Below are 25,280 nucleotides of genomic sequence, written 5' to 3'. Positions count from 1 at the left end.
TCTGCATGTGTGTGTGTGTATGTGTGTGTCTGCGTGTGTGTGTGGGTGTCTGTGTGTGTGTATGTGTGTGTGTGTGTGTCTGCGTGTGTCTGTGTGTGTCTGCATGTGTGTGTCTGCGTGTGTGTGTGTGTGTCTGTGTGTGTGTGTGTGTCTGCGTGTGTGTGTGTCTGTGTGTGTGTCTGCGTGTGTGTGTGTGTCTGCGTGTGTGTGTGTGTGTGTGTGTCTGCGTGTGTGTGTGTATGTGTCTGTGTGTGTGTGTTTGTGTCTGTGTGTGTGCGCGTGCATGTGTCCCTAAACAAAAGGTATCGCCAAACGGAGAAGACAATGCCAGGATCTCCATCACTTTTTTCCGGTTGTTCCGGGTCATGAGGCTGGTGAAGCTGCTGTCTCGGGGTGAAGGTATCCGGACTCTGCTCTGGACCTTCATCAAGTCCTTTCAAGTGAGACTGCGCCCTGTACCCAGCATGCAGCAGGGCAGCTCAGCACATTTTCCTCACTGACAAGTCACTAGACAAGCCTTTCAGCCTAAACCGTCCCAGAAACTCACAAGCCATTAAAATGGTAGTGATGCAATGTCACTCTCTTAATACACACTAAAAGGAGCAAAGAAGTAATTAAATCTCTCCTGTATGTTTGGAGGGCAAAACTCACTCAACTTTTATCTCATGAAGTACAGTGAGATATTTCCCTAGAAGCATCTTTCTTACTAAATATACTTGATAGCTACCTAATTGTGATATATTTGTTCGTGAACCGATCGTATGAAAAGACTTGCTGTGCTGCCAGGATGCTGCTGAAAGGACAGAAGGTCGAGCAGAGACTTGCTGTATAACACATGCGAAATGTGACGCACATCCACATGCTCGTCTCCTTCTCTCGCCGCAGGCCCTGCCTTATGTAGCCCTGTTAATCGTGATGCTGTTCTTCATCTATGCTGTAATTGGAATGCAGGTGAGAGTTCATGCTCAGCATAGATCAGTCCCTGGAAGGACATGTTTACAGTACCGTGCAAAAGGAAATAATGTTTGAATTATATTCATGTTTGTATAAAACTATGGGTTTTTTTTATCATAGTGTGTCAGCTTTCAAAATCTGTCCTTAAATGACTCCAGCATTTGCAGCATCCGTTCGATATACCCATGTACTTTTTGACTTGCCCACAGGTACACCTTGCATGACTAATCAATACTTCATTGATTTTTTTTCCCCCAATTTAATTATTTAAGTAAGCTGGTGCTGAAATTTAATAAATACTTGGAATGGCTGAGGTGCCCCAGAGGAGAGTTTAGTGACCTGAAGCGGTGATCATCTAGTCATCTGGCAAGATATCAGAGACTTTTTGGAGAACAAGAGAAATTCTTGTTACTTTTTTATTGTGTTACTGTTAAATTGCATAATGTTCTGTTCTTAAATTGTGTTTTTTCCTGAGCAAATATACACATAATACCCAAATATACAGTTTTAAACATTCTTTTGACTGCCTATGACTTTAGCACAATATTGTATTTAGAGGTGGAAATTTCAGGTCCAGAAAGTCAATATCCAGACCACGATTTAGTTTCAATCAAGACTTTCTGGACCTGAAATTTCCACCTCTGATTGTATTGTATGTTTAGGGATCTGTTTCTCATATCTGACTGGTTTTGTTACCCTGATCGGCCATCAGATGGTGTGTTGAGAAAAGGGAGCATCTCCCACGTCCTCAACCCAGCCTCACCTCTCTCTCTTTCTCATCCCGCACACCTGCTGCAGATGTTTGGTAAGATCGCCCTGCGGGACACCAGCCAGATCAACCGCAACAACAACTTCCAGACGTTCCCTCAGGCCGTCCTCCTGCTTTTCAGGTGAGCCTGGCAAGCTGCCTGTCACGCCTTAGCGGAGCTGCCGCGTGCAGGTGCTTATCGCGAAGGGTACCGTGCACTGCCAGTAACACTATATCAAGATTGAGATTATCCAGCTCCTTCTCATGGCATCCTTCCCAGCATGGTGTGGATAGAGCCCTTAATATGTGCTGTAGGTTTAATTAAAACGACGTTGTCAGCCGAATTAGAGGTAACACACAAAATAATTTCTTTATAAATGTGCATGTAGAACAAGGCAGATAGTTAAAATGGAAAAGAAACAACGATGTGAGTCTCTGGTCATGCCAACTGTACCCCCCCCCCCCACCAGATGTGCAACAGGGGAGGCCTGGCAGGATATTATGCTTGCATGCAGCCCCAATAAGCCTTGTGAGAATGGATCAGAGGTTGGGACGCCCAATGACGACTGTGGCAGCCACTTCGCCATCATCTACTTTGTCACCTTCTACATGCTGTGTGCCTTCCTGGTGAGACCCTGTCAAACAGGCTGGTAGCCTGATTCTCGACCTCGTGCTCCTTTAACTGCCCCAGTCTGATTCAATTGAATTCAGCTGGTTTTAGGCTTCACGATATTTTTTTATGTTATGAAGCTGCAAAACAGAAAGCGAAAGTAAAATGTGAGCAGCTCCTCACGACCCCTTGCCGACTCCGCGTTTCCTTCTGCAGATCATTAATCTGTTTGTGGCCGTCATCATGGATAACTTTGACTACCTGACCCGAGACTGGTCCATTCTGGGCCCGCACCACCTCGACGAGTTCAAGAGGATCTGGGCCGAGTATGACCCTGAGGCCAAGTCAGTGAACCCTTTACCCCCCAGTCCCTTCATATCCACCCCCTTCCCTCTGCTGGCACAGACCGATGATGCCTGTATAGGTGAAAGCATGATTGACGTGGTCATTGGGGTGGGGGGCCCATGCCTGCTGTTTGGCTGCTGTATCATCAGCGGTGCCCTGTTAACGGACGATGATGTCATCAACGTCAGCCAGGTGTGTGCCTCCTGCTAACGTGTCGCCTGCCTGCAGGGGGAGGATCAAACACCTGGATGTGGTGACACTGCTGCGGCGGATTCAGCCTCCTCTGGGCTTCGGCAAGCTGTGCCCCCACCGTGTGGCCTGCAAGGTGACAGGGAGGGGGTGCTAAGACCTGGGGTGGGGGGATGTTTGGGGGGATACAGCAGGGGTGAAAGGAGGACCTGAGACGGCAGAACCTGGGATACATTAATCTGGAGCCGTTACTCGATACAGTACCAGTCAAACGTTTGGACACGCCTACTCGTAGACAAGTTTTTGTACTATCTGTTACGTTTTAGAATAAAGACATCAAAACTATAAAATAACATATATGTAATTATGCACTGAGCAAAGTTAAGCACTGAGCAAGTATTAGGCAAAAATAATCATTTGTTGGAGGGAAGCTCTGTGGGTTGTCACTCAGAAGGTTGCTGGTTCAAATCCCATGGTCGGCAGAGTGATGTCACCATTGGATGCTTAACCTTAATTGACTTACCAAAAACAGGCACGATGCTTCCTAAATGAGAAAAAAAAAATCTTTAAAAACACATGCAGTGTATTTAAAAGAAAAGAAGGTGAGCAGGGGGGGAAGGACATTCTGTGATAGTCTAGTGGTGGGTGAATTACATGGCCCTGAAACGACGGAAATGGGGCTTACTGATACCCTATCCTCCCCACCCCACAGCGGCTGGTGTCCATGAACATGCCACTAAACAGCGATGGGACGGTTATGTTCAACGCCACCCTGTTCGCCCTTGTGAGGACGGCACTGCGCATCAAGACGGAAGGTACTGGAAACTGATTTTCAGATGCCTCTTCACCGTGAAGGCTGTAATAAATGACCAAAGGCTATTGGCTAAATGACTAATAAAGGATCATTAAAAAAAATTAACTAATAAACCCCTGTCTACACATGAAAACATGAAAACATAGCATTGTGTTCATTATCTCACTATGGCTCAGAGGCGATTCTACAATTATTTCTCCAGAAAGACTGTCGATAGCCGCGAACGATACACAAGAACTTCAGTAATATGTACTGGTCATTCCTGGGCTTTCAGCGACTTCCCACACCTGTGGGTGTTTAGGGACCTTAAAGGCTTAGTTGCACATCCCAACCCCCAGGAGACCCTTCTCCCCGTGCCACCTGGGGCTGAAAAATGGGTCTTCATTAGGTGGGACTATACCAGGAGATGTCTAATTGTGTGTTTCGCTTGCTAGCTGCATGCAGGAGCTGCTGGATAAGTCATGGAAGATTTAAATGTCGATAACGTATGACTGGAGAATTTACTGATCACACAGAAGAAAACTGCTTCCACAGATGCTAGCACTTCTGTAAAATGCTGCTGCTCCTGTTAGTATAGCAGGATACCTGTACGTATGATCTTTTGTATTTCGAGGTAATTTGGAGCAGGCAAATGAGGAGCTACGAGCAATTGTGAAGAAGATCTGGAAAAGAACCAGCATGAAGCTGCTGGACCAGGTGGTTCCGCCTGCAGGAGGTCAGTGCACAAAAAAAGTCAAGGTTCAGATCTCAGGAGTCACCGATAGACAAGCTCAAAGGAAGCTGCAGGACCCTAGACAGAGAAGACCAAATCTGTCCAGTGAGTTTAGGCTTCGACATTCTCAGGGTCCTGTTTGCTTTTAACCCCACAGATGACGAGGTCACCGTGGGAAAATTCTATGCCACCTTCTTGATCCAGGAGTATTTCAGAAAGTTCAAGAAGCGCAAAGAGCAGGGTCTGGTGGCAAAAGTGCCACCAAAGACCGCCCTCTCCCTTCAGGTATGGACTGACAGTCCCACAGCAAATCCTACTGCTGACATATCAACCTTCCTCCTAGTACCAGCGGTGTTAAAGTAACATTTATGTTGTAAGCACTTTTTGATACATTTAGCCCACAGTCACTGAATATGGTATGTTGGTGTGTTGTGCGTTCCTGCATGCGAGTGTGTGCCTACATTTTTGTGTCCTTGTCCATTCCTGCAGGCAGGGCTGCGGACGCTTCACGACATGGGGCCAGAGATTCGCAGGGCTATCTCAGGGGACCTGACGGTGGAGGAGGAGCTGGAGAAGGCCATGAAGGAGACAGTGTGTGCCGCCTCGGAGGATGACATCTTCAGGGTAATGTCCTGCTCCACTACATGCTTGACTGTGCCCAGACGTAGACCATGAGCTCAGAATACCCAAGCGACGCGTTCTTTGCCATGTCTCTCTCCGTCTAGCGGGCGGGCGGCCTCTTCGGCAACCACGTCAACTACTACCACCAGAGCGACGGGCGCAACACCTTCCCACAGTCGTTCACCACGCAGCGGCCCCTTCACCTCAGCAAGTCGGGCAGCCCCGGAGATGGCGAGTCGCCGTCCCACGAGAAGCTAGTGGACTCCACCTTCACGCCCAGCAGCTACTCCTCATCTGGCTCAAACGCCAACGTCAATAACGCCAACAACACCAACGTCGGCCGCTTCCCCGGCTCGTCCATCAGTACCGTGGACGGGCACCGTGGGCAGTCCGTGACGCCCACACTGCTACCCCGGCCTTCCTGGCACTTCCCTTCCAAGAGGTAGCCCATCTCCTGCTGTTAGCATCTCTTCCTCATTCTCACACTGTCACGGCCTCTTCCCAAGTGAATCAAACCCAAGACAGACTCTGGTTGTGTCCTACTCATTTCCCTTTTTAGCACTATAAGCTCATGTCTTTTATATCTTTCATTAGATCCTGTCTTAAACAGAACCTGGTTTTCTGTAGGACCTCATGGGATGACAAATGGCGCTGGGAGTGTCGGTCTTTATCTCGTTTCTCTCTTGTTTTGAAGTGAGATTTGGGTCATTAATCCGCATCATAGCCATTTCCATTGATAGAGGATGAACTTTGGTGGTGCTGTTCATCAAGAGTGTTGAACATGGGTTAGGGATTAATAAGTATGAACAGACCTCCTCCTACTCCATTTCGGACCTGACCATTTTTTTCATTTTATCTTAGGCAGGTATGCGTGTATGTATATATACTGGTTTGTTGTATATGCTCAAAATAAAAGCTTATCATCATCATCTTTTGCTCAAGAGGCTGTTGGCCCCAGAATGAACTGAGTAAGAGGCAATGGGAAGACCGCAGTCGGTCACGGAGGGACTTAGTCAGTGTGCTGGGGGGAGACCGGCAGTCAGCTATGGGATTGATCAAGTTTAGGTGCTGGGATTTAATGATTTAATGATTTTCTAAATCAGGAATGTTGTGAGTTGGGTCAATCTCGAAGGGTCAGCAGTGTCCAGCTGCTTGGGTTCTTGAAATGTGTCTGTAGCCCAGTGTAGAATTTCCTCTGAGGGTTTAGTCCATGCCTTGCATCTGATTGGACAGATCATTTTAAATCCATCTGGCATGTCATGTTTAGATCCATCTGCCGTTGTCAGACTAGGGCGGAAAGCCTGGCACCATCGGGTACCACCCCCCTCCTCATCCTACATGCTTCTTCAGGCTGCTGCTCCAGAGAAAGTAACAGCCTCTCCTTTGTCTCTCACCCCTCCTCCCGCCGCCTTATAACCAGGATGCGTTACTATGAGACCCTGTTGCGGTATGTGTTCCTCTTGCGGTACGGTGAGGGGGTGGGGGGGTCCGTGCTGTTTGCGCTTATCCGCGCGTGTGCATACGCTCACTGCATGCGTGCCCTGTATAGTCCCACTTAAGACCCCATCAGTCCTGTGCAGGGGTGTCCCAGTGTTACGCGTCACTGCCTGGGCCACCTGGTAAGTACAGACAGTTATGACAACCCTTCTGCCTCCGTCGTCTGAGCTACAGGTGACCGGTGCCTGGATGTTCCATCCTGAAGAGATTTCGGGGAACATGTACTTGTGAGGCTGTCCATAACTGAGACTGGGCACCCCTGGGTAGAGGTAGCTGGTACATCCACCCATACCTGCTTAGAGGCAGTGTTAGCGACTTATTCTCAGAGGGACCATTGTTTCAGAGCAAAAGACTCTGGGAAAGTGGGCCGCCTCATTCAGGTGTATATTGACATTCCTTTATAAAACCCTCAGTGCTTTGGCTGGCTTTGGTGGCTCTGCTCCCTGGTTTCTTTACGGCCTGTAGATGTAGATGTAGGTTAGAATCGATGTTCTTCATTCCCCACCCCCCATGCCTAATCACATAATACACCCCCTCGTTTCTCTTCCAGCTCGGACTCCAGCGACAGCCGCTTGCCCATCATACGTAGGGAGGACGCGTCCGTCGATGAAACATACGACGAGAGCTTCGTGGACGAGAGGGAGTACCGCAGCGACCAGAGCATGCTCTCCGCTGAAATGTACCTGTCACATTTCAAACCACACATGCTGCATCTAGCAGCACAGACACATATACTCACTGACACACATATACATATGCAGTACATGCCATCCATCCGTCTACAAGCATTTATCCAGTAACACAAAACACAAGGCAAGGGACACCCTGGATTTCATGGTACATTCATTCCTGATCATGAAAAAATCATAAATAAGAATGAAATCTTGACATATAAGAGTCGATGATCTGTGTCAGTTTCATGTGGCTGACTGAGTACTACAACTACTTATGTCAGAATTCAGAGCCTGGGTCCTGAAATTAATGGTGCTTTTTCACTGGCATACAGGAACCAGGCCGTATGCGATCTGTACCATGATAAAGCAATCGTTGAAGCGCAGTTTCAGCTCATTCTGATTTTCCAATGTAGAAAGGTCAGCTCGGTAAGGGCGTTGCTGGCTTCACTGTTTATGTACATCTTCATTTAATATGTGCTAATTGTGCTAGCACATCTGTGAGAATCGCCATGTTATGTTAGCATCAACTGCTAGTAGAATTAGCATTAGATAGCATTAATTCACATTACGAATCCATTCTGTTATCCAATACTTTTGTAAGTCGCAAATGTTCAGGTTCAGAGTTATGAAGAATAACATTGCGAGTAACATATAGAATATGCCCTTTCCTTTTCCTTCAGTTTATCACCCAGAGTGGGTACGGCTCGCTTACTTTACAGTGGAAAACACTTTGCAGTACGGCTCGGGTACAGCTCAGTTCTTCATGACAGTGGAAAAGCACCAAAAGAGTGTTATAAAGTAGTCCAGCCTGGAGGACAGCAACAAGGGATGCCAGTCAAATTTAGAGACACCAATTCACCTAACTGCATATCGTTGGACAGCGGGAGGAAAGGGGAGTACAAAGGGAATCCTGCATATCACAGGGATGTCATCCAGATTCCACACACACAGGGCAGGACCGTAACCCCCCAAGAGGCGCTAGGCATGTCTGGCTAATTCTGGAACGTTCGTGTTGGTTAGCTATGTCCTCCTCATGGCGACTGCATGTGTCTCTGTGGCAGGCTGGCATATCAGGATGAGGAGAGCAAGCAGCTGGCTCCCATGGAAGAAGGCGAGGATGGCAGCGACCGGCGCGCCTGGCCGTCCCCCAGAAGGGCTTTCCTGTGTCCCACTGCATTAGGTGAGACCTGCTGCTGACATTCATTCCCCTGGGATACCCCTACGCCGACCCATGGGTGCCTTTGTGAGTAAGGGCATGGACCCCTGGCCTTCAAAATTCCGGAAGGGTTCCAATGTTAGTATAACGAGGCAGAAATGTCATTTGAACTTTGGCCGACACAACTGGAGGGAATACAGTTAGGCTTGGATTCTGCGGTGGGAACTTTCTTAAACTCTAGGAGCCCCCCCAGTCAGTAATAACACGCCCCCCCAGCTAATCCCCTTCCTCCCCCCACCCTTGTATTGGCCTTTCTGTCCATGGCATTCGACTCTTTAGCTATATACCCAGCAATGCTGCTTGTCTACTGTCCCGCTGCATTTTCTCAATGTGAGCAGCCGGCTAAGCTAAGCTAACAACCTGTGTGCCCCCCCCACCCCACAGCCCGACGGTCTTCCTTCCACCTGGAGTGTCTTAAACGGCAGGCAAGAGCGGATGTTTCCCAGAGGACCGCACTGCCCCTGCACCTCGTTCACCATCAGGTGGGTGCATCCACACACACACACACACACACACACGCACCGCCCATGTTTATAAAGCTTAATCACACTCTGAAAGGCAGGCAGACTGTCTGTGTATGTCATGGCAGCTGACACGTGGGTAGGGAAGGAAAGCTACTGTATATTCGCACCCTCTGTCCCCATATCCCCCTCGTTGATTATAATTCAAAGTAAAACCATGCTTAATTTGCATCTTGATACCATATATATTTTTTAAAAGTTTTAGAAATACTTGCATATAAGAAAAATTATCCCTTATATACAACCGTACACTACAAGAGAGATGAATTTGTATAGATTATACGCTGGAAAGTGTGCTATTGCCCAAACTTTATTTATTATTTGAGTACCAAAAGTGGAGAAAGTTCAGGTTCAGGAAATAAAAATCCAGACCAAGATTTTGTTTCAACCAACTAGTCGAGTATAAAGAATCACATTCACAGAGTACTTAACTGGTTGGTCGAAACAAAATTGTGTTCTGGATTTGTACTTTCTGAACCTGAACTTTCCACCTCTGTTGAGTACAAGCTTGTGTAGCTTGCTTAATTGTAACTCAGAATTAGTATAATGTTACAGAATTCGTGTGTTTGTGTTTTATTTTCTCTTCCACTTTCTGTTGTACGTTATGAATTCAAAGTCCCACCATAACAGCTGTGTGAAACATAGCTAATCGGGGAGCCAGGAGATATGGCACTTTCCAAAGGAAAGTTTTCATCGTTACGGTCATTGTGACAGCGCAGGACCTCGGCTGTGGTCTGTCTGTCGGGCTGAGGGAGGTCTAGCCGCAGTACAGCACAGACAGCTGGGTTTCATTCAGTCGCCATGGAAACACAAGATCGCCCCAAAACCAGCCTAGTGTCTGCGTGCTGTGTGAATAATGAAACTCAGCTGTCCCTGATTAATTGACTGTTAGGGTTTGGTGGCGGTGTCCTCTGGATTTACACCCTCCCCCCCCCGAAATTCTTAAGTATTTTTTATTTTGGTTAAATCTGCACTCCCTGCTGTCTGGCTCGTCTGTGTGCCGGCCAGCACTGTAAGCCACTGCTGCAATACAGCTCCTTCATGAATGCAAACACGATTAGTGCTGGGCTCCCTGCCTGACTGGAGAATTTGGTTGAACTAGTGCTCTTTTTTTCAATCTTTATTGATGTCTGGACTACATGAAATAAATGGTATGGAACACACACACACCACCCACTAGTAACCTGCAGCAAATACAGACAAATGTTTTTAAAAAAGCAAAATGAGCCAGAACTGTTTCATCTCGTAGTTTTGAGGGTGGTTTACTCTTTTTTTAAAGTGTTTCTAGTTGCTCGGCATTTACACACAGTTTTCTTTGCTTCTGTGTGACTCCTCTCTTTTCGTATGGCCCTCTCACATCTCGGACCCGCCCCATTCTCACCCTCGAAGGCCCTGGCTGTGGCCGGCCTGAGCCCTCTCCTCCGACGGAGCCACTCTCCGACGCTCTTCAGCCGGCTGTGCTCCACGCCCCCCGACAGCCCCAGCCTGCGGGCCGGCCGGGGGGGTGCGTACCAGCGCGTGCCCTCCCTGCGCTTGGAAGCCGACGGCTCCTACGAGAAGCTCAACAGCAGCCTGCCCTCGGTGAACTGTGGCTCGTGGTACGGCGACGGTGACGGTGCGCAGCCCAGCCGACGCTCGCCGCGGCCCGCCTCCCTGACTGTGCCCCCCACAGTGGGCAGGGACTCTACGTCACTGTGCCGCGGCAGCGCTGGCAGCCTGGTGGAGGCGGTGAGGACGCCGCTCAGTCACCTGCTCGGCCTCGTGCCCTCATTCCTTCTTTGACAGCTTGCTTGAAGCACTTGCGTACTCTGTACAGTAAACACGCCCTAAGTGGACATAGTCAGTGACCACTCAGCAGCCATAGAATGAGCAAACATCTCAAATAGCTGACCAAAATTACAATTAAAATGAATTTGTTTACCAGATGCTTTTACCCAAAGCGATGCATAATTGAATGCAGGGTCAAATAGTCCCTGAAGCAATTGCGGGGTTAAGGGCCTTGCTCAAGGGCCCAATGGTGACGTCACTCTGCTGACTCTGGGATTTGAACTAGCAACCTTCCGATCACAGACACAGCAACTTAAACAGCTGAGCCACATATTGCCCTCATAATAATAACCATAATAATAATAATAATAATAAAAAACAACAAAAAAACAATAAAACCTCAAAAGACTCAAAAATAATATATAAGTAATGATAATAAAGCTGCCTGAGAAAGGAACCAGACAAATCATGATCATTATGAGCAAATCGCTATGTGTAGGTCGCCTGTGGCGCGTGAAATTCACAGTGGGTGTGACGGGACTCACCATTTAGCCTGCGAACGCACTGGGGTGCCAATCATACTTGCTGAATCTCCCTAGGGGTGTCCCCAGATGTGGATCTTGTTAAAACCAATCTAGCAACTTTCAGTAAAGTGGAAAAGATTAAACTAAGATTATTAAACTAAGTTTATATTCATATATAAAATCAGATTAATATAAATATGTATTTATGGAATTTGGAAATAAATTACAGCACCAATCGGGCATTCTAAAATATGACTACAGTTCCCCTAGCATCCTGGTACAGAGTAGAACAATAAATTAAAACTGACATAAGACTTAGTTTATTTACATTAATGGGCCATAGGGTGGCGACATTCGTATCGGGAGCTACAGTACAAAATGCATTCAATAAGAAACAGAACAGGAATTGCAGTGCAATACCGAGGAAAACCTAAAATTTAAATGTGCATGTTTCCATTTCTGTTTTTATGTCTTTTAATTGATTTATTAGTTTGTGATGGATAAAGATTTTATTAAGTGTTGCACTAGGATTTGCATAGCTTGCGGTTCAGTCTATGTGGAGACTGACCTGGTGTTTGCCATGCTGCCCCCCCCCCCCACAGGTGCTGATATCAGAGGGCCTTGGCCACTACGCACAGGACCCCTCCTTCATCGAGGTGACCAAGCAGGAGCTGGCCGACGCCTGCGACATGACCATCGAGGAGATGGAGAGTGCTGCGGACAGCATTCTCAACGGCAACAGCCAGCCCAGCTCCAACGGGAGCCTCCTACCCTTCATGCACTGCAGGGACCACAGCACAGAACGGCCCGTCCAGACCGAGGGGCCCCCGGGGGCAATGAGTGGGCAAAAGGGGGAGGAGCCTAGAGCCCACCTTTTGGGGGAGGAGGAGGTGGAAGAGCAGGAAGGGGAGGGTCCTATGGAGGCTGACTCCCGGTCACGGGATTTTGGGTTCTTGGACGACGAGGACATGGACTGCGTCACCAGTTTGTAGGATTAACCATGCAGAGGTCTCTCTCTCTCTCTCTTTCTGCTGGATGTGACTGCATCTTGGTGGCCAACAGCTCGATGGGCTCCATTATTTCTTTATTATGATTTGGGATTTGATTCCTGGTTTTTGTGCGAGTGTGTTTCCGGGTGTGTTTCAAAAGTGCCTCACAGTTTTTCTGCTCTTGATAAATAGAGGGTGGGGGGTGGGATAAATAATTCTGTTTCATTTTGTTTTTGCTTTGTCTTCTTTCGTTTGGACTCTTGTTGTTCTGGCCACCAGGCAGAAGCGTCCTGGACAGCAAGCCCGCCTGGGATACAGTTTGTGCTGGTCAGTTTCTACAGGCTGTTAAGGCATCAACGTTGGTCTTACATACGTGCTACTGGGGAAGGAGGAAGACGAGTCTGTTTTCTTCCCATAAAGTCTTGTGCTCAAAACTGCAGGCCAACCAGCTGCTGGAGCTAGTAACCAGCACAGAAAACAAGACGGGGAAGAGAATCCAGAGGCCAGGTAGAAGGGTGGGATCATGGAGAGGGTGTGGTCATTTGCCCTTCCCTCTCCAACCCTTGGGCACCAATTCATTTTTGAAAAATGATAGTAAAACTGACACTGGGCAGAGGAGACAGAAAAGTTGGAGATGAAGAGATACTTCAACGGAGAGACAGTTGGCATGCAGGACACGGCGTTCACCCTGGTCTCCGTTCTCTTTTTGCTGTTGCCATCTGTTGCCCCATGCCACTTCCTGTCTGTCACAGGAAGAATTGGAGGGGGGGCAGAACTAAGTCTGGATCTAAGGGACAGCGCCACCTGCTGCCACGTACCTCGACTTTTCATTCCATCTTCATTTCCGTTGACATCTTGGTTTTGTGGATTTAGCTGTAGCTTTAGGCTGCTCCTGGGCTTGACCCGCATCTAGTTCCAGGGGAAGAGGGGAGGATGTTCAGTACCTAGGCTGGAGACCAACACTTCTGCACTCCTCATTGCCTGAGTGAAAGTGCGAGGCTTCGAGCAGTCAATCGGAGCGGCCGATCGGAGCAGCCGATCGGAGCAGCCAATCGGAACAGCCGATCGGAGCAGCCAATCGCATTCGCATCAAAAATTCAAAAACCATAGGTTGTGTATTTATACAGTGCAGTGTTGTGCAAAATTTAGAGACCAGCCTATATTTCTCATGGTTTTGTTTAACTTTACGTTCCACAAATTTGGTTGTTGACCTTAATCAGTTCTTGCTTGATTTATTTAGGAGATTTAAGAAGTTAGGTAACCAACCTGTGGCCGCAGGATTTAGTGTTGTATTTAAGTGGGAAACTTTCTATCTGTATGCACCTTTCATATTGTTATTTATTTATTTATTTATTATTATTATTTTTCCCTGCAACAAATTGTATTTGGAGTGGGTGAATATTTCTTGATGTTAAACATATGCCTAAAGGTTAAGTAAGGTTAGCCAAAGTCTGATGTAATTTTGATATGACCCACTTACACACCAGGAAAACAGACCAACATGCTTCCACTGCTACGATGCTGCTTTAACAACCTAATTGTTCCTCTCGAAAAAAAAGAAAAAAAAAAAGAAAAGAATTGTGAACTACTGAGGTCAGGTCAGATGCGCCACGCGGGAAGTGCTGAGCTGAGCGTGATGTGAGAGCGACTAGTGATCCTGACTGACTCGTGTTGTTTCCCGTCACTGAACTGAATTCGGACTGGAGTTAGCAGACGCTCACAATAGAACTAGCAGAGTCGCCCAATTTGCATTATTTTAATAGAACTGTTATGGTTTTACAGGGCTATATTATTATTATTATTATTATTATACTTTTCTGTTGGGTGTTCTCTGACCTTTGTCCAGCACTGTATGTATACGTATACCAGTATGAGTTCGCAAAAATAATGGAATAGTGCCAGAGAGATTTCGTGAGTCATACATACAGATCAATTATGCAAGTATGATACTCGAGTGTCACATTACAGACAACATTGCTTTGCTGTTATGATTATGTTTGGGTTTTTTTTTTGCTATTTGTGTACAGCTTGTAAAAGAGGAGTGAAACTTTCATTTGTACAATTATTCTTTGCTGTGCCAGTTTACCTGCAACTGTTGTTGTTGTTTTTTTTAAGGAGTTCTCCGGCGAGGTTGAGGGAGCCGGCATTTCACAAACTCTTGCAGCATGGTGTGTAGTACATTGTTCGGTTTTCAGTCATTTTAGGGTCATATACTGAATTGTTTGCATTATCGTTTAACCCATCTTTGGAATTTTTGTCCAGGGTCTTTTACTCTATATTCGTTCCTTATCAGCAACAAGACCGTCAAGGTAATGTTCTTGCTGCAATGCTGTCTGGATCTATTCTGGGCTTTTTATCACAATGGGCTTCTCAATCTGTAAGAGAATTCCCTTATGACGCGTCTCTCTTTAGGTTCATTTCACCCACCACGTGTTCGATGGGGCTAAGGTGTCTCAGCTTTTCAACTGTTTCACGATGATTTCAGTGAGTTGCAACTGGTAGATGTTTACATTAAAATGAAACCCACACACCCAAAACAAAGAAATGCAAAGTATATTGCCTTGTGCCATGCAGGTGGATTATCCTCTACCACTCCATCATGTTCCTTTGATTATCTTTTTTTTTTTTCCTTCCAAAGCAGGTTGTGCCATAATTTATGGATAAGTGGCATCCATGACCGAGTGGCTGAACCGTTTTGTGGCTTTGTGTGTTTAAAAGACGATGGTAGCCCGGGTGCGATGTGGGCGCGCGCCGTGTCACGCTCGCACACGCACAGGGTTCAAGGAGGAAGCACGTGGGTGCGCAAGCGCATTCCACAAGATATGCAAAAACAATGCAATAACATATATATGACTGTAAACGAGTGTCAAAAACTAGCTGTATGAAAATGAATATAGAGAAGTGACATAGATAATATATTCAGACTTTATTAAGTTGCAGATCTTTAAATTGAAGAAACCTGTTATACTTGAAATCAGGTGCATTTCAGTATTTAAAATATCTTGTCAGGCGTTTTAATTTACTTCTGTTTTTCCTTCTGTAACTTATAATATTTTACTTATGTTAATTAAACTCACTAGTTGTATATTAATTGCATGGGATTCATTTTAGTATTTTAGTGTGCCAAGTTAAATTTTGAAATAATACTGCTTTTTAAAAACAAAACTGGGGAAGGAACACAAATAAAATTAAAGAGAATTAATTGTTTTATTTTTCTTCATGCTGTTCTGTAAAATAGAGACACGTACAGAAATGTAAATACTCTAGCTCAGTTAGTAAGCACTACGAGGATGTTTAACGTAATCTGATTTTGCATATCTTGTGTTCATACAGTTTTAAGGCGGCGGTAAATTACTTTTATTCAGCGGCGCGATTTCTTTCTCCTTAACCTTCCTTCATAACTTCTTCCTTTCGCTGGTGGAGCGGAGCGGGATTTCATCAAGGACTGTTATTTGTTTCTTTCAATTAATGGCATTGTGAAAGGCTTCTTCCTCTAAGATGCAGGCACAGATTCGTGCGCAGACACTGACAAAAACACGCACATATACATTACTTCCCATGTGCCCCACCCTCGGTCACCCCACCTTTACTCCCCAGCTACGGTTTGAGATGACTGAGTTGTTTGGTAATGGTGTAAATGTCTCAAGGTTTTTATATGGAGTCGTTTCATTCAGGGATAACCAGTGGTTTGCTGAAAGGTTCGAGGAGCGCAATGAAATGAAAATGTGTGTTATATGACATGTAAATGCTGTACTGTGACTAAGGAGTGTTTTAAACGGTAGATAATATAGGTGTTATTCAAAGGGCAGTTTCAAGATGTAGTGACCCATGGCAAAAGATGGTCAGCACTTTTGTAGGCTCTGTAGAATGTAAAACAAAATCTGCAAATTTATCCAACTCTCCCATTTTAAAGAAAGCAAAAAAAAAAAAACATTACGGTGAAGAAAAGGTATTGTCTATTGAGTTTTCTTTAACCTTAGTGCAAAAGCATGTATAAAGAAGGCACAGAGTCGAACAATGTCTGTCCTCACCTGTTCTTTATCGCAATATTTTGTCTGCTCGGTGTTCTGTACTCAGTAACAGTCATTTACTCGTCTTTGCGCTGCTCTCGACATGTTAACCGAGCGGCTGTTCTGTTTGAAAGGATGTGAACGTTGTGGGTTAATTCAGTATGTTGGTATAAGTTAAAAAGACACTATGATGTTATTAACTAATGTCCACTTTATAGACTTTATGCTTTATGAACGTTCATGAAGACGACAATCCACTCAGATTGTGAAGGGAATATATATTGTATAAAAATCGAAGAAAAGAATACATACTATAATTTTAAATGATGGATATATATATCATTTAAGTAGAGCCTCCATATTAGGATGCTCGTTGTCCAGAATCGTTGGCTGGCATATTTAGTAGGTGTACGTACGGGTCCTGTTGAAATGACTGCATTTGTCACTTTGGAACTTTATCGCCTCATTTCAATAGCGAATGATTGTATGTTTTTTACAGAATATATAAAGTGTCACGTCTCAATGCTGTGTATAGTTGCTTGGAACATTGGGATTAGAGGTTTGTCGTTTATTATTTTGAGAATGTACTTATTAAGAAAGTGGCGAAGATGATCGGGGAGTGGATACAGAATATTTTATAGAATTATTCCTTGACACATCATAAGCTATTTGATATCCCTCTCTGCTGTCTTTTTAGACTCTTTGGGTTCCTCAGGGGAGTGTGAAAATCACCGCAGAGAGGATCTGTAAATTGTTATGAAGATAATCAACATTTTCAAGGTTTTGCATAGAGAAGTGTTTTATTAGAGAAGTGACATGTGAGGAGTGTATCCGGCTAAACCGTTGTTTATTGCACATTTTGCAGCTCCATTGTCCACCCAGCTTCTTTGTCATGGTACAGTCCACGGGGAGCACCAGATGGGGAAAATCAAACCCCTGGAATTTTTTTTTGTATCCAGAATCCTTGCACACCTTCCTCAGAAGCACAGTCTGAGCTTCTTAAACATGTTTTGCAGCGTGTGTTTTGGCAAGGCGATGGACTGCTGGGCTTCTGCTAATCTGACTTGTTTGGGATATTGAATTTATATCGCAGGCAGTCATTAAAAAGCGCCGAGGGAAGGTCTGGGTGGCTGCAAAGAATAGACCAAAAAAATGCAAAAATTTATTTTTCGTAAGAGTAAAAGCCATTTCCATTGTTTTCCTGTCCACTTGAAAGGACAGGGTGTTTGACAAAGACCTTACGATGCGGGTTGCTGTGATTTAGCTGCACTGGGAGCTCTCTTGCCCGGTCTTAAATCATAAAACGTGGTGCAGAAAAAGCGCCATTTACCTGCTCTTAGACATTTTTAATTAATATAGTACCAAAACTGTAAGATTATGAGACATACTATATTTTACTTCTTTGATAGTACGTTAGTGATGGCTTGAGTTCCCATTAATTCAGATGTATGGGACTGTCCATAGTCACGAAGGTGTGATGACAAACATTGTGACCTAATTAGTGTGACGTAATATGGGCGGGGAGGAAACTAGTTAGATGGTGTGTGCTGTATAATATTAATTTCTCAGAGGCTGTTGTCTTTTATCTTCTGTCCTTTTACTGGCGTGCCTGAATAGTTTTGAAAAGGTTGTGTTGTAGTATTGATGCCCCATTGGCATAGAGGAAAACACACTAATTTTTCTTGTACATGGATTATTGATTATTTTGGTCTACAGTAAAATATTTTACAGAAATATTTTGAAAATATATTATTTTCTTTTTGTAACAGAACCAAAAAGTGACAACACTTATATTAATGGCCCAAATTTTCCTTTTTGAAAAAATGAGCAAAATTTCATTTCAGCCATTTTCTATATCCTCATTATTACTGTACAGACATTATTTGTATTTATACGCTAGTGTATCATATTAGGCAGAAAAGCGTGAAATATGAACTGCTACACGTTAAAATCATATTAAGTTACCGGGCAGCTGGATCCAATATTTGCATGGAAGTGTAACCCTGGAGAGTTTGTGAGAAAGTTCATTTTAATTCAGGGCACCATTCAAGTTCTGATACTTTTTTAAAAATTCGTTGTTGCTTAAACTTTTTTCCTAGAAAGAGGTACGTCCAAACATGGAGAATAATATGGGCATTCCATATTTTGAGGGCATTATTTGAAACAATGCTTCTTCGTGTATTTAAATAGAATGTGAATGTTTCCCACATACATACATATTTCAAACCATATCTTTCTTTGTGTGTCGGGGCTCGGTTAGGTTTACATAACTAGTGTACGGTGCTGTACAGCAGCTTGTGGTTGGCATTTCTCAAGATTGTGTGTGATTGGTCAAGAAAGGAATGTCAGAATGTTTGCATGCATTTATTAAATGAAAGCATGTCATCAGTCACTTTATTATAAGTTACTATCCCCTTTGAATAAAACCCTACTTATGTTATATGGGTTATGAAGGTCTCCTATTTCAAAGAACTACACTTATAAAAGGTCGCGTTGCACTCGGTCTATTAACATAATACTGCATTACATTTCTGCGCATCCTCTTTCAAAATGACTGTTAACCCTAACATCATAATTGTCATCTGCAGAAGTAGGATAATTGCACCTCTAGTAATGCAATAATCAATATTTGCAGATATTTGAATTATTTGCTTCTTGGTTATCAGTCGCCAGCCCTAAGTTCCTTTTGTCGTCATGAAAAGCAGGTGGTTGGAGGCAGCGCAGTCCACTTCTGGCAGGTTCCATGAAACAGATTGTTAACGTCAATAAACAGCCATCTGAATGTTTTGGTGTCATATCGTGGTCAACGGGGTCTTTAAGCGATGTGCAGCAGGGTTTTCTGAAAATGTGAATGTTGAGGTTAACGTTATATTTGGGAAAACTTCTATCTGAATTTGTCTCACAAATTTCTTTTCGGTTCCTTGCAAAAAAATAAGTATGTTGTGTCCATAACTCCAGGTCCGGGTTCTTGGCCTTTTCAGCTCAGACCCAGATTATCATTTAAAAAAAATTAAAAAATTAAAAAAACAGGCAAAATGTGAAAAGGACTCGTACGTCTCAGTATCTCTTTGGTCAGAGGACTTTGGAAAACTGCCTAAAGCCGCCATGTTTTGTTCACTGTACTTTTATTACTGTTAGTGGTTAGTGGCTATAAAGAGGAGAGCCAAAGGCAGATGTCCTGATTAAAAGCTGTTGTAAGCATAGTAATCTTGGCAGTTTAGGAACCGACTTTAATGACAGCTTTTCTGGATGGGGAATCCTTTAGAGTGTTTTATTTATATATAAAAACACAAGTTTCTCTCAGTCCAGCTTCTTCTCCTGCAGAGCAGCTTCTGTGCTGTCCGATGCCTGATCCCCCTTGGCTATCTTTGCATTGCCACGTCCATTTTTCTCTTTTTATTTTTAATTCTTTCTTTTAAATATAAAGGGAAAGAAAAAATAAAAATCAGAAAATCCAATCACTTTTCTACTCTTATTTTCAAAAAAAATTATAAAAATTTATCAAAAAAGTTTATTTGTAAATAGGTGATGTACAGTTTGTATCTGTAACTGTCAGTCTGTCTTTGGTGACAGAGTCTGTCTTGCTTATAACGCACGCTACCAGTAAATAAAAAAGGGAAAATATATTTAGACTGTATGGTCCTTGGAAGCAAGTTTTAAATTAATCTCTGATGTATATTCCTGTAACATTGCATTTTTATCTAAGGAATGATGTTATTAAAATTGAAAATAAAATGAATTTCCTAATGTTCCGTGTTGTTTGATTTTCTGCCGACTGATAAACACACACACACACACACACGCACACCCACAGAGACGTCGTGGAAGAATTCGCGAAGGTGGGTACTACAAATTAGCATTAAAAATACATTACCCATACACCATAGCGGTTCCTGCACGAGGGTCCGTTGCTACGTGTGGAGATTTCCGGGGAATGGTACGTTTACGCAACACAGTTTAAACTAGATAGGAAAGCCACAGAGTTGTAGCTTTAAGAAAGTTCTAAGATGAAGATTTTTACAGAGTTTAATCGAACAGCATTAGTTTAATAATTTAATAATCGTTAATAAAATTCCCAAAATATCTGAAAGGTAGGTGATTTGCTAGTAACGGTCACTTCTACATATGTTAGATGGACTGTTTCTGTTGATAAAGTGCAAGGTTATTCACTTCGGTCATAATAAACAACTGGTGGACTTGGAAATGAAGTGATCACCACTGTTAAATGAATTACGGTGTGTGTTTTGTGTGCGAATTTTTCAGTTGGTTTAAACTGCCTGCTGGGATAGATATGACAACAAGACGCACGGGGGCGCTGTAGACAAAAGCAATCAAACGCCGAAACTTCTGGTGTTGATTTCGCGGCGGCTCTTCGCCGGTTTTGTCGGTTTATTCTAAACTGTATGTGTAGACGTCTGTGCTTCACTTTATTGAATATATTTTGAAATTGTCTAGTAGACTACTGTTACTGTATTAATGGTAGTGTAAAATACAGACGTATTTTAAATATTTAAAATTATTTAAAATAAAATATAATCGTTCCAATAACACCTGTCAATTTTTTTTGCATATCAGATTATTATTAGAATGTGCTGCACTATTGCACTATTATTCTAAGTGTGCGTTTAATGTATCATCTATAGGTTTGGTATACAAGACAATGGAGTCTCCACCAACCAGAGATCAAGATTTTCAGTGGTATGCTTTCCTGTTGTTCTTGTTTTTATATTATTTATTTTTTGTTTATTATTCATTTTGTTTGTATTGCCTAATATTTAAGAAATTCCAGAACAGACTTTCACGGTGGCTCAGTGTGTAACACTAACCTGACACCATCATAGTTGTGGGTTGCCTGGCCGAAAATGCTTCCCACATAAACGGGCAGTTGTATAGTGTGTGTGCACACTTTTGTGTGTCCTGTGATCGCCTGGCAGTTGCACACCATGTTTTATGCTGTTTTGCGGGATACGTTCCAATCTTACTGCAACCCTGCAATGAACAGGTGCTTATAGGAACAGGTGAAAATTGAATGCATGCTGCTGTTTGTATAAGGGTGTTTCTCGCTAGCAAGAATAATCGTACTTGTGGTCTTAGCAAGAGTGGTCTTGCTAACTTGCTTTGCAAGAATGAACTTGGGGCGCAGTGAATTATGGGATTGGTCTCGTTTAGCAAGGATGCCCCTGATGTATCCTTGATATTTGGGGATTTTTGCTGTCCTTTGTACTTCTGCCCTTAGCATTGGAACTGGTGTTCGGCAATGGAATATGACGTAAAACAGGTGCACAAGAACACAAGTGCAGTCAAGTACGCGTGTTGAAAAACACCTTAAGTGTCTGTAACATCTTGTGTGTGTTGCTTTGGTATGGCTTAGCTAAGGGGTACGAACTTCACTCAGAGCCCCTCTTTCCCAATAGCAGTAATGGCAGCTTCAGCCGGGACGCCGACTCCCCGCTGCCCCCCGTTTCCGAGCGGCTGGCTCACCTCCGCCCCTCACGGGAGCTGCTGGAGTTCTACCGGCAGAAGGTGGCGCAGTTCGATAGCGAGCATGAGGACCTGCTGCAGATGCTGGAGAAGCACAGGTCCACAACAGAGGACCAGGTACTGGGCCAAACTGCCATGCATCCCCATACTTGGATGCCATTGTTTTTTACGTATTTGATTAATAAAGTATCCATCCATCCTGCCTATCCTATGACTAGGAGAGAGTTCGACATTGGGGGGGGGCACAACTTAATAACTTAAATGTGAAGTTCTGTTTTGTTGGAGGGACGAATTAAGCCAAATTAAGTATTGGAGGGTTACGAGTGCCTCCCCATTGCCCCTGATGTCCTTCTGTCTGCTTGCCTGTCTTTTGTGTCGTGAAAAATTAGAACTTTTATCCTTCAATAAAACATGATCATTTGAAAACTGAGTATTGTTTACCCAGGATCTCTTTCATATTATGCTAAATTAGTTTGAAGAAGCGATTATATAAAAGCAAAGCAAAAATGCTGATTGTCTGAGGTTCTCCAAAGAATGGGTTGGGAAAGGCTGATCTAATCCATCCATCTAATCTGTCTATATCCATCCATCTATCCATCCATGCGTATAACTAATTACTGGCTGCATTTTTATTGCTTAATGAGGTTTGCTCGTTGAAGCAGTTTGTCTCGAACACCTCGCTCAGGGGTGACACAGAAATGTCGTGCGTGGGACTTGAACATGCTCCGGCTCAGTGGAGAAATGCAGATTCTCAGCCTGGATTCTGGTGTCCACTCAGCACAAGCTGCAGTGGGAGGTGAGGCAGCGGGAGAGCGAGATCGCCGAGCTGCAGAAGGCCCTGAGCGATATGCAGCTCTGCCTGTTCCAGGAGAGGGAGCAGGCGCTCAGGCTCCACTCTGAGAACGACCGGCTGAAAATCAGGTGGGCCTCCTCATCTCCGAAAGCCACGGTTTAAACGGCAGGAGTATGTGCTCATGGGGTTTCTCTGTTTGGATATAGGGAGCTGGAAGACCGGAAGAAGATCCAGCACCTTCTGGCGCTGGTGGGTCCAGATGTAGGAGAGATCACATATTTTCACCAGGAGCCTCCACACAGAGTAAGAAATCATCTAAGTTCCTACTTCCAAATGGCAGCTTTAAGGTATAGTTATTCTGACATTGAATTTGGGGCTTGGAGGCTATTAGCCTAAATAAGATCTGCTTGCTACATCGTGTACGAATTTTTTTAAATTTTAACTTGTGCCTATAGTTATTCTCAGCAGTCTGTCATTCTGGCTTCATCAGGTTATCATCCCTCAAAAGAATATTCAGCCCAGGATTCCGGATCGACGGAGACCAGAAAAAACAGGTCTGATTTGTACAGACTGCTGCTGTTATTGTAAGGACATCTGATCGCTGATGGGAAGTTGTGGACCAAGGTCATAAGTCGACTTAAGCAGTTCAACTGGAAAAAGGCCTTTGTATGTAGCACTTTTCAAACAGTAAGGAACCGTTCGCTAAAACCGCTGTTTTTCTCCTTGGCAGAATCGCGGCGGAAGGTGTCCAGATGTGTGACGGGCACAGACATTGGGGTTAACTGTGAGCAGTACAAGAAGGACAACCAGACTTTGCTGCTGCAGGTACATAAATATGGCAACCGCGTCCATTTCATTTAGGGAGGCTTTTTGTACTGGTGCATGACGTTTAGTGTAATGCACGGCATGTCCAGGTGGAGGCGTTGCAGGCCCAGATGGAAGAGCAGACACGCCTTGCCAAGGAACAGGTGGAAACATTGCAGGAGGACCGACGGATCCATATGGAGGAGTCCCAAGTGCAGCAACAGAGGGATCAAGACCGAATCGCAGCGCTCACTGAAAAGTATGGTCATACCCTTCATCCTCTTACTTGCCTTCCTGATGTTAGTAAACAGTAGAAATATGTCCACTTTCTGCTTGCCGTCATTCTCAGGCTGCAGCGCACCCAGAGCCTTCTGTACGAGAGCACCAGGGACTTCCTGCAGCTCAAGTTTGAGACCCGTTCACGCGAGAAGGGCTGGATGACAGAGAAGGACCGGCTTCTGCGGCAGCTAGACTCCTTCCAGGAGAAGCTAAGGGAGCACCGCGGCAGCCAGACCCTGGGCTACAGCGCCCCCGTCCTCTCCACACCAACTCCTGAACTGCAGTCACATCAGACGCAGAAGGAGGAAATTAGGGTATGCTGCCCGGTTCAAGACTAAGCGATTCAGTTTTCCGGATAAGGGTGAATATTAAAAGAAATCCCCCTGTAAGAAGATAAAGTGATGGCAAAGCTGGACATATGTCCCCAGGCACTCCAGGAGGAACTGAAGCAGACACATCGGTTGGCTACCATGTACAGGGAGCAGTGCGTGGGCCTGGAGGCGGAGCTGGCACAAATTCGGGAGGAGGGCGACGTTGGCAGGGAAATCTTTAAGGTGAGGGGTTAGGAGCAGAGGGGGACTCTGAAAGTCTGCACAGATTCCTGCCACCTTCTGATCTCACCTCTTTACCTCCCCCGGGAGTGAGGACTAAAATGACGTTCCATTAACCATTCGCTGTGTTTTTAACCCAAATAGATGATGCTTTCTGTTCAAAACAAGCGCTCAAATTAGGCCCCAAACTGTCTAATGGTTCACAAAGCATCATTTTGTCCATCACTATCCTCCGGCCGTCATAACCATGTCCCTTCTCCAGGAACGCTCTGACAAGATGGCCAAGCGGCTGCAGATGATGACGCAGCGTTACGAGGCTCTGGAGAAGCGGAGGGCCATGGAGGTAGAAGGCTTCAGGACAGACATCAAGCAGTTGCGGCAGAAGCTGAAGGACGTGGAGAAGCAGCTCTTCAGGGTGAGTCCAGAGCCTTTTGGCTGGTGTTCCTCTTTCCTTCCATTGATTGGTTTATTAATCAACATTACTAATTAACTGTTCAGTGGTTAAGAGGGAATTTAAGATTGGTTTGTAGTTTTTCCCCCCCAGTTTCTTCCCACTTAGCTTTCTAATGCAGTCAGCTTTTTTTTTCTTTAACCATCATTACAGAAATATTTCAGAAATAAACTTACTGTTAAAACATAGACAAATGAATTTTTAAAAGAGCTGAATTGGTAAGCAGCTTTGAACTGGCTGTACATAAGCCCACATGCATCTGTCTCATGGCGTGGGAACTTGCTGTGGCTTCACACAGTCAGACAGTTTCCATCTGTTCAGGTGATGTTGAACGTGGGCCCAAACCAGGACTTGGCCATCCTACATGAGGTGCGACAGACCAATGAGCGCACCAAGAAGGTCCAGGGCGAGCTGAGGACCCTCAAAGCCAAGATCTACGGCTTGGAGAACGAGCTGAGATACTGCTGAGATGTGCCACCACAACGCCGCTCGCCCGCTGTCTTTTATAAAGCACAGTTTGTCACTTTGGATTAACACATTAGGTTTGAAAAGATACAGGTACAATTTTATACCTTGCTGAATGTTTTATGATATTTTGGAAACTGCTCTGAATTCTTATTATGTAAGATATGACTTGATTTTTTTGTAAGTTGAATTTCAATAGAATTTTTCAACTTTGTTTTTATATTAAAGCTATAAATTGTTGTAGCGATGCCTCGTTGACTTTTTG

At 44.5% G+C, this 25,280-nt stretch overlaps 2 protein-coding genes across 7 annotated transcripts in view; both read left to right on the top strand.

Moving 5' to 3' along the window:
- Nucleotides 1-19,938, top strand: part of cacna1c (calcium channel, voltage-dependent, L type, alpha 1C subunit) — a 178,111-nt gene extending 158,173 nt beyond the window's left edge. The window contains exons 32-48 of the mRNA XM_049009423.1: nt 303-440; nt 886-951; nt 1,753-1,844; nt 2,173-2,329; nt 2,529-2,656; nt 2,886-2,982; nt 3,559-3,661; nt 4,274-4,375; nt 4,530-4,657; nt 4,862-4,996; nt 5,098-5,435; nt 6,414-6,440; nt 7,041-7,169; nt 8,226-8,344; nt 8,765-8,862; nt 10,291-10,629; nt 11,795-19,938. Coding sequence (XP_048865380.1) covers nt 303-440; nt 886-951; nt 1,753-1,844; nt 2,173-2,329; nt 2,529-2,656; nt 2,886-2,982; nt 3,559-3,661; nt 4,274-4,375; nt 4,530-4,657; nt 4,862-4,996; nt 5,098-5,435; nt 6,414-6,440; nt 7,041-7,169; nt 8,226-8,344; nt 8,765-8,862; nt 10,291-10,629; nt 11,795-12,184 — 2,586 coding nt within the window. The 3' untranslated portion in view covers nt 12,185-19,938. The remainder of the gene's footprint in view (nt 1-302; nt 441-885; nt 952-1,752; nt 1,845-2,172; nt 2,330-2,528; nt 2,657-2,885; nt 2,983-3,558; nt 3,662-4,273; nt 4,376-4,529; nt 4,658-4,861; nt 4,997-5,097; nt 5,436-6,413; nt 6,441-7,040; nt 7,170-8,225; nt 8,345-8,764; nt 8,863-10,290; nt 10,630-11,794) is intronic.
- A 154-nt stretch (nt 19,939-20,092) lies between these two features.
- Nucleotides 20,093-25,258, top strand: ccdc77 (coiled-coil domain containing 77). Of its 6 annotated transcripts, none has more exons than XM_049008486.1 (12): nt 20,093-20,128; nt 20,835-20,889; nt 21,618-21,789; nt 22,451-22,593; nt 22,672-22,768; nt 22,956-23,019; nt 23,196-23,290; nt 23,380-23,528; nt 23,619-23,862; nt 23,977-24,102; nt 24,362-24,514; nt 24,872-25,258. In XM_049008486.1, exons 2-12 carry the CDS (start codon nt 20,852-20,854, stop codon nt 25,016-25,018), a joined length of 1,428 nt encoding a protein of 475 aa, XP_048864443.1. In that variant the 5' UTR covers nt 20,093-20,128; nt 20,835-20,851; the 3' UTR covers nt 25,019-25,258. The 6 variants fall into 6 exon arrangements, with proteins under 6 accessions (XP_048864443.1, XP_048864440.1, XP_048864441.1 ...); XM_049008483.1 differs by having other exon boundaries at nt 20,098-20,128; nt 21,606-21,789; XM_049008484.1 differs by lacking the exon at nt 20,093-20,128 and adding an exon at nt 20,135-20,282.
- Nucleotides 25,259-25,280: the final 22 nt, after the last annotated feature.

Source organism: Brienomyrus brachyistius, chromosome 3 (genome assembly GCF_023856365.1).
Source record: "Brienomyrus brachyistius isolate T26 chromosome 3, BBRACH_0.4, whole genome shotgun sequence".
Classification (NCBI taxonomy): domain Eukaryota; kingdom Metazoa; phylum Chordata; class Actinopteri; order Osteoglossiformes; family Mormyridae; genus Brienomyrus; species Brienomyrus brachyistius.
Note: the sequence above shows the minus strand (reverse complement) of the source record. Positions and strands in the feature narration are given on the sequence as shown.

What these genes read in the sequence shown, in the direction of transcription:
- ccdc77 (XM_049008481.1), top strand. An exon ending in ACCAGACTTTGCTGCTGCAG is followed by an intron (nt 23,291 to 23,379) that starts GTACATAAATAT and finishes CGGCATGTCCAG; the next exon opens with GTGGAGGCGTTGCAGGCCCA. An exon ending in TTGGCAGGGAAATCTTTAAG is followed by an intron (nt 24,103 to 24,361) that starts GTGAGGGGTTAG and finishes TCCCTTCTCCAG; the next exon opens with GAACGCTCTGACAAGATGGC.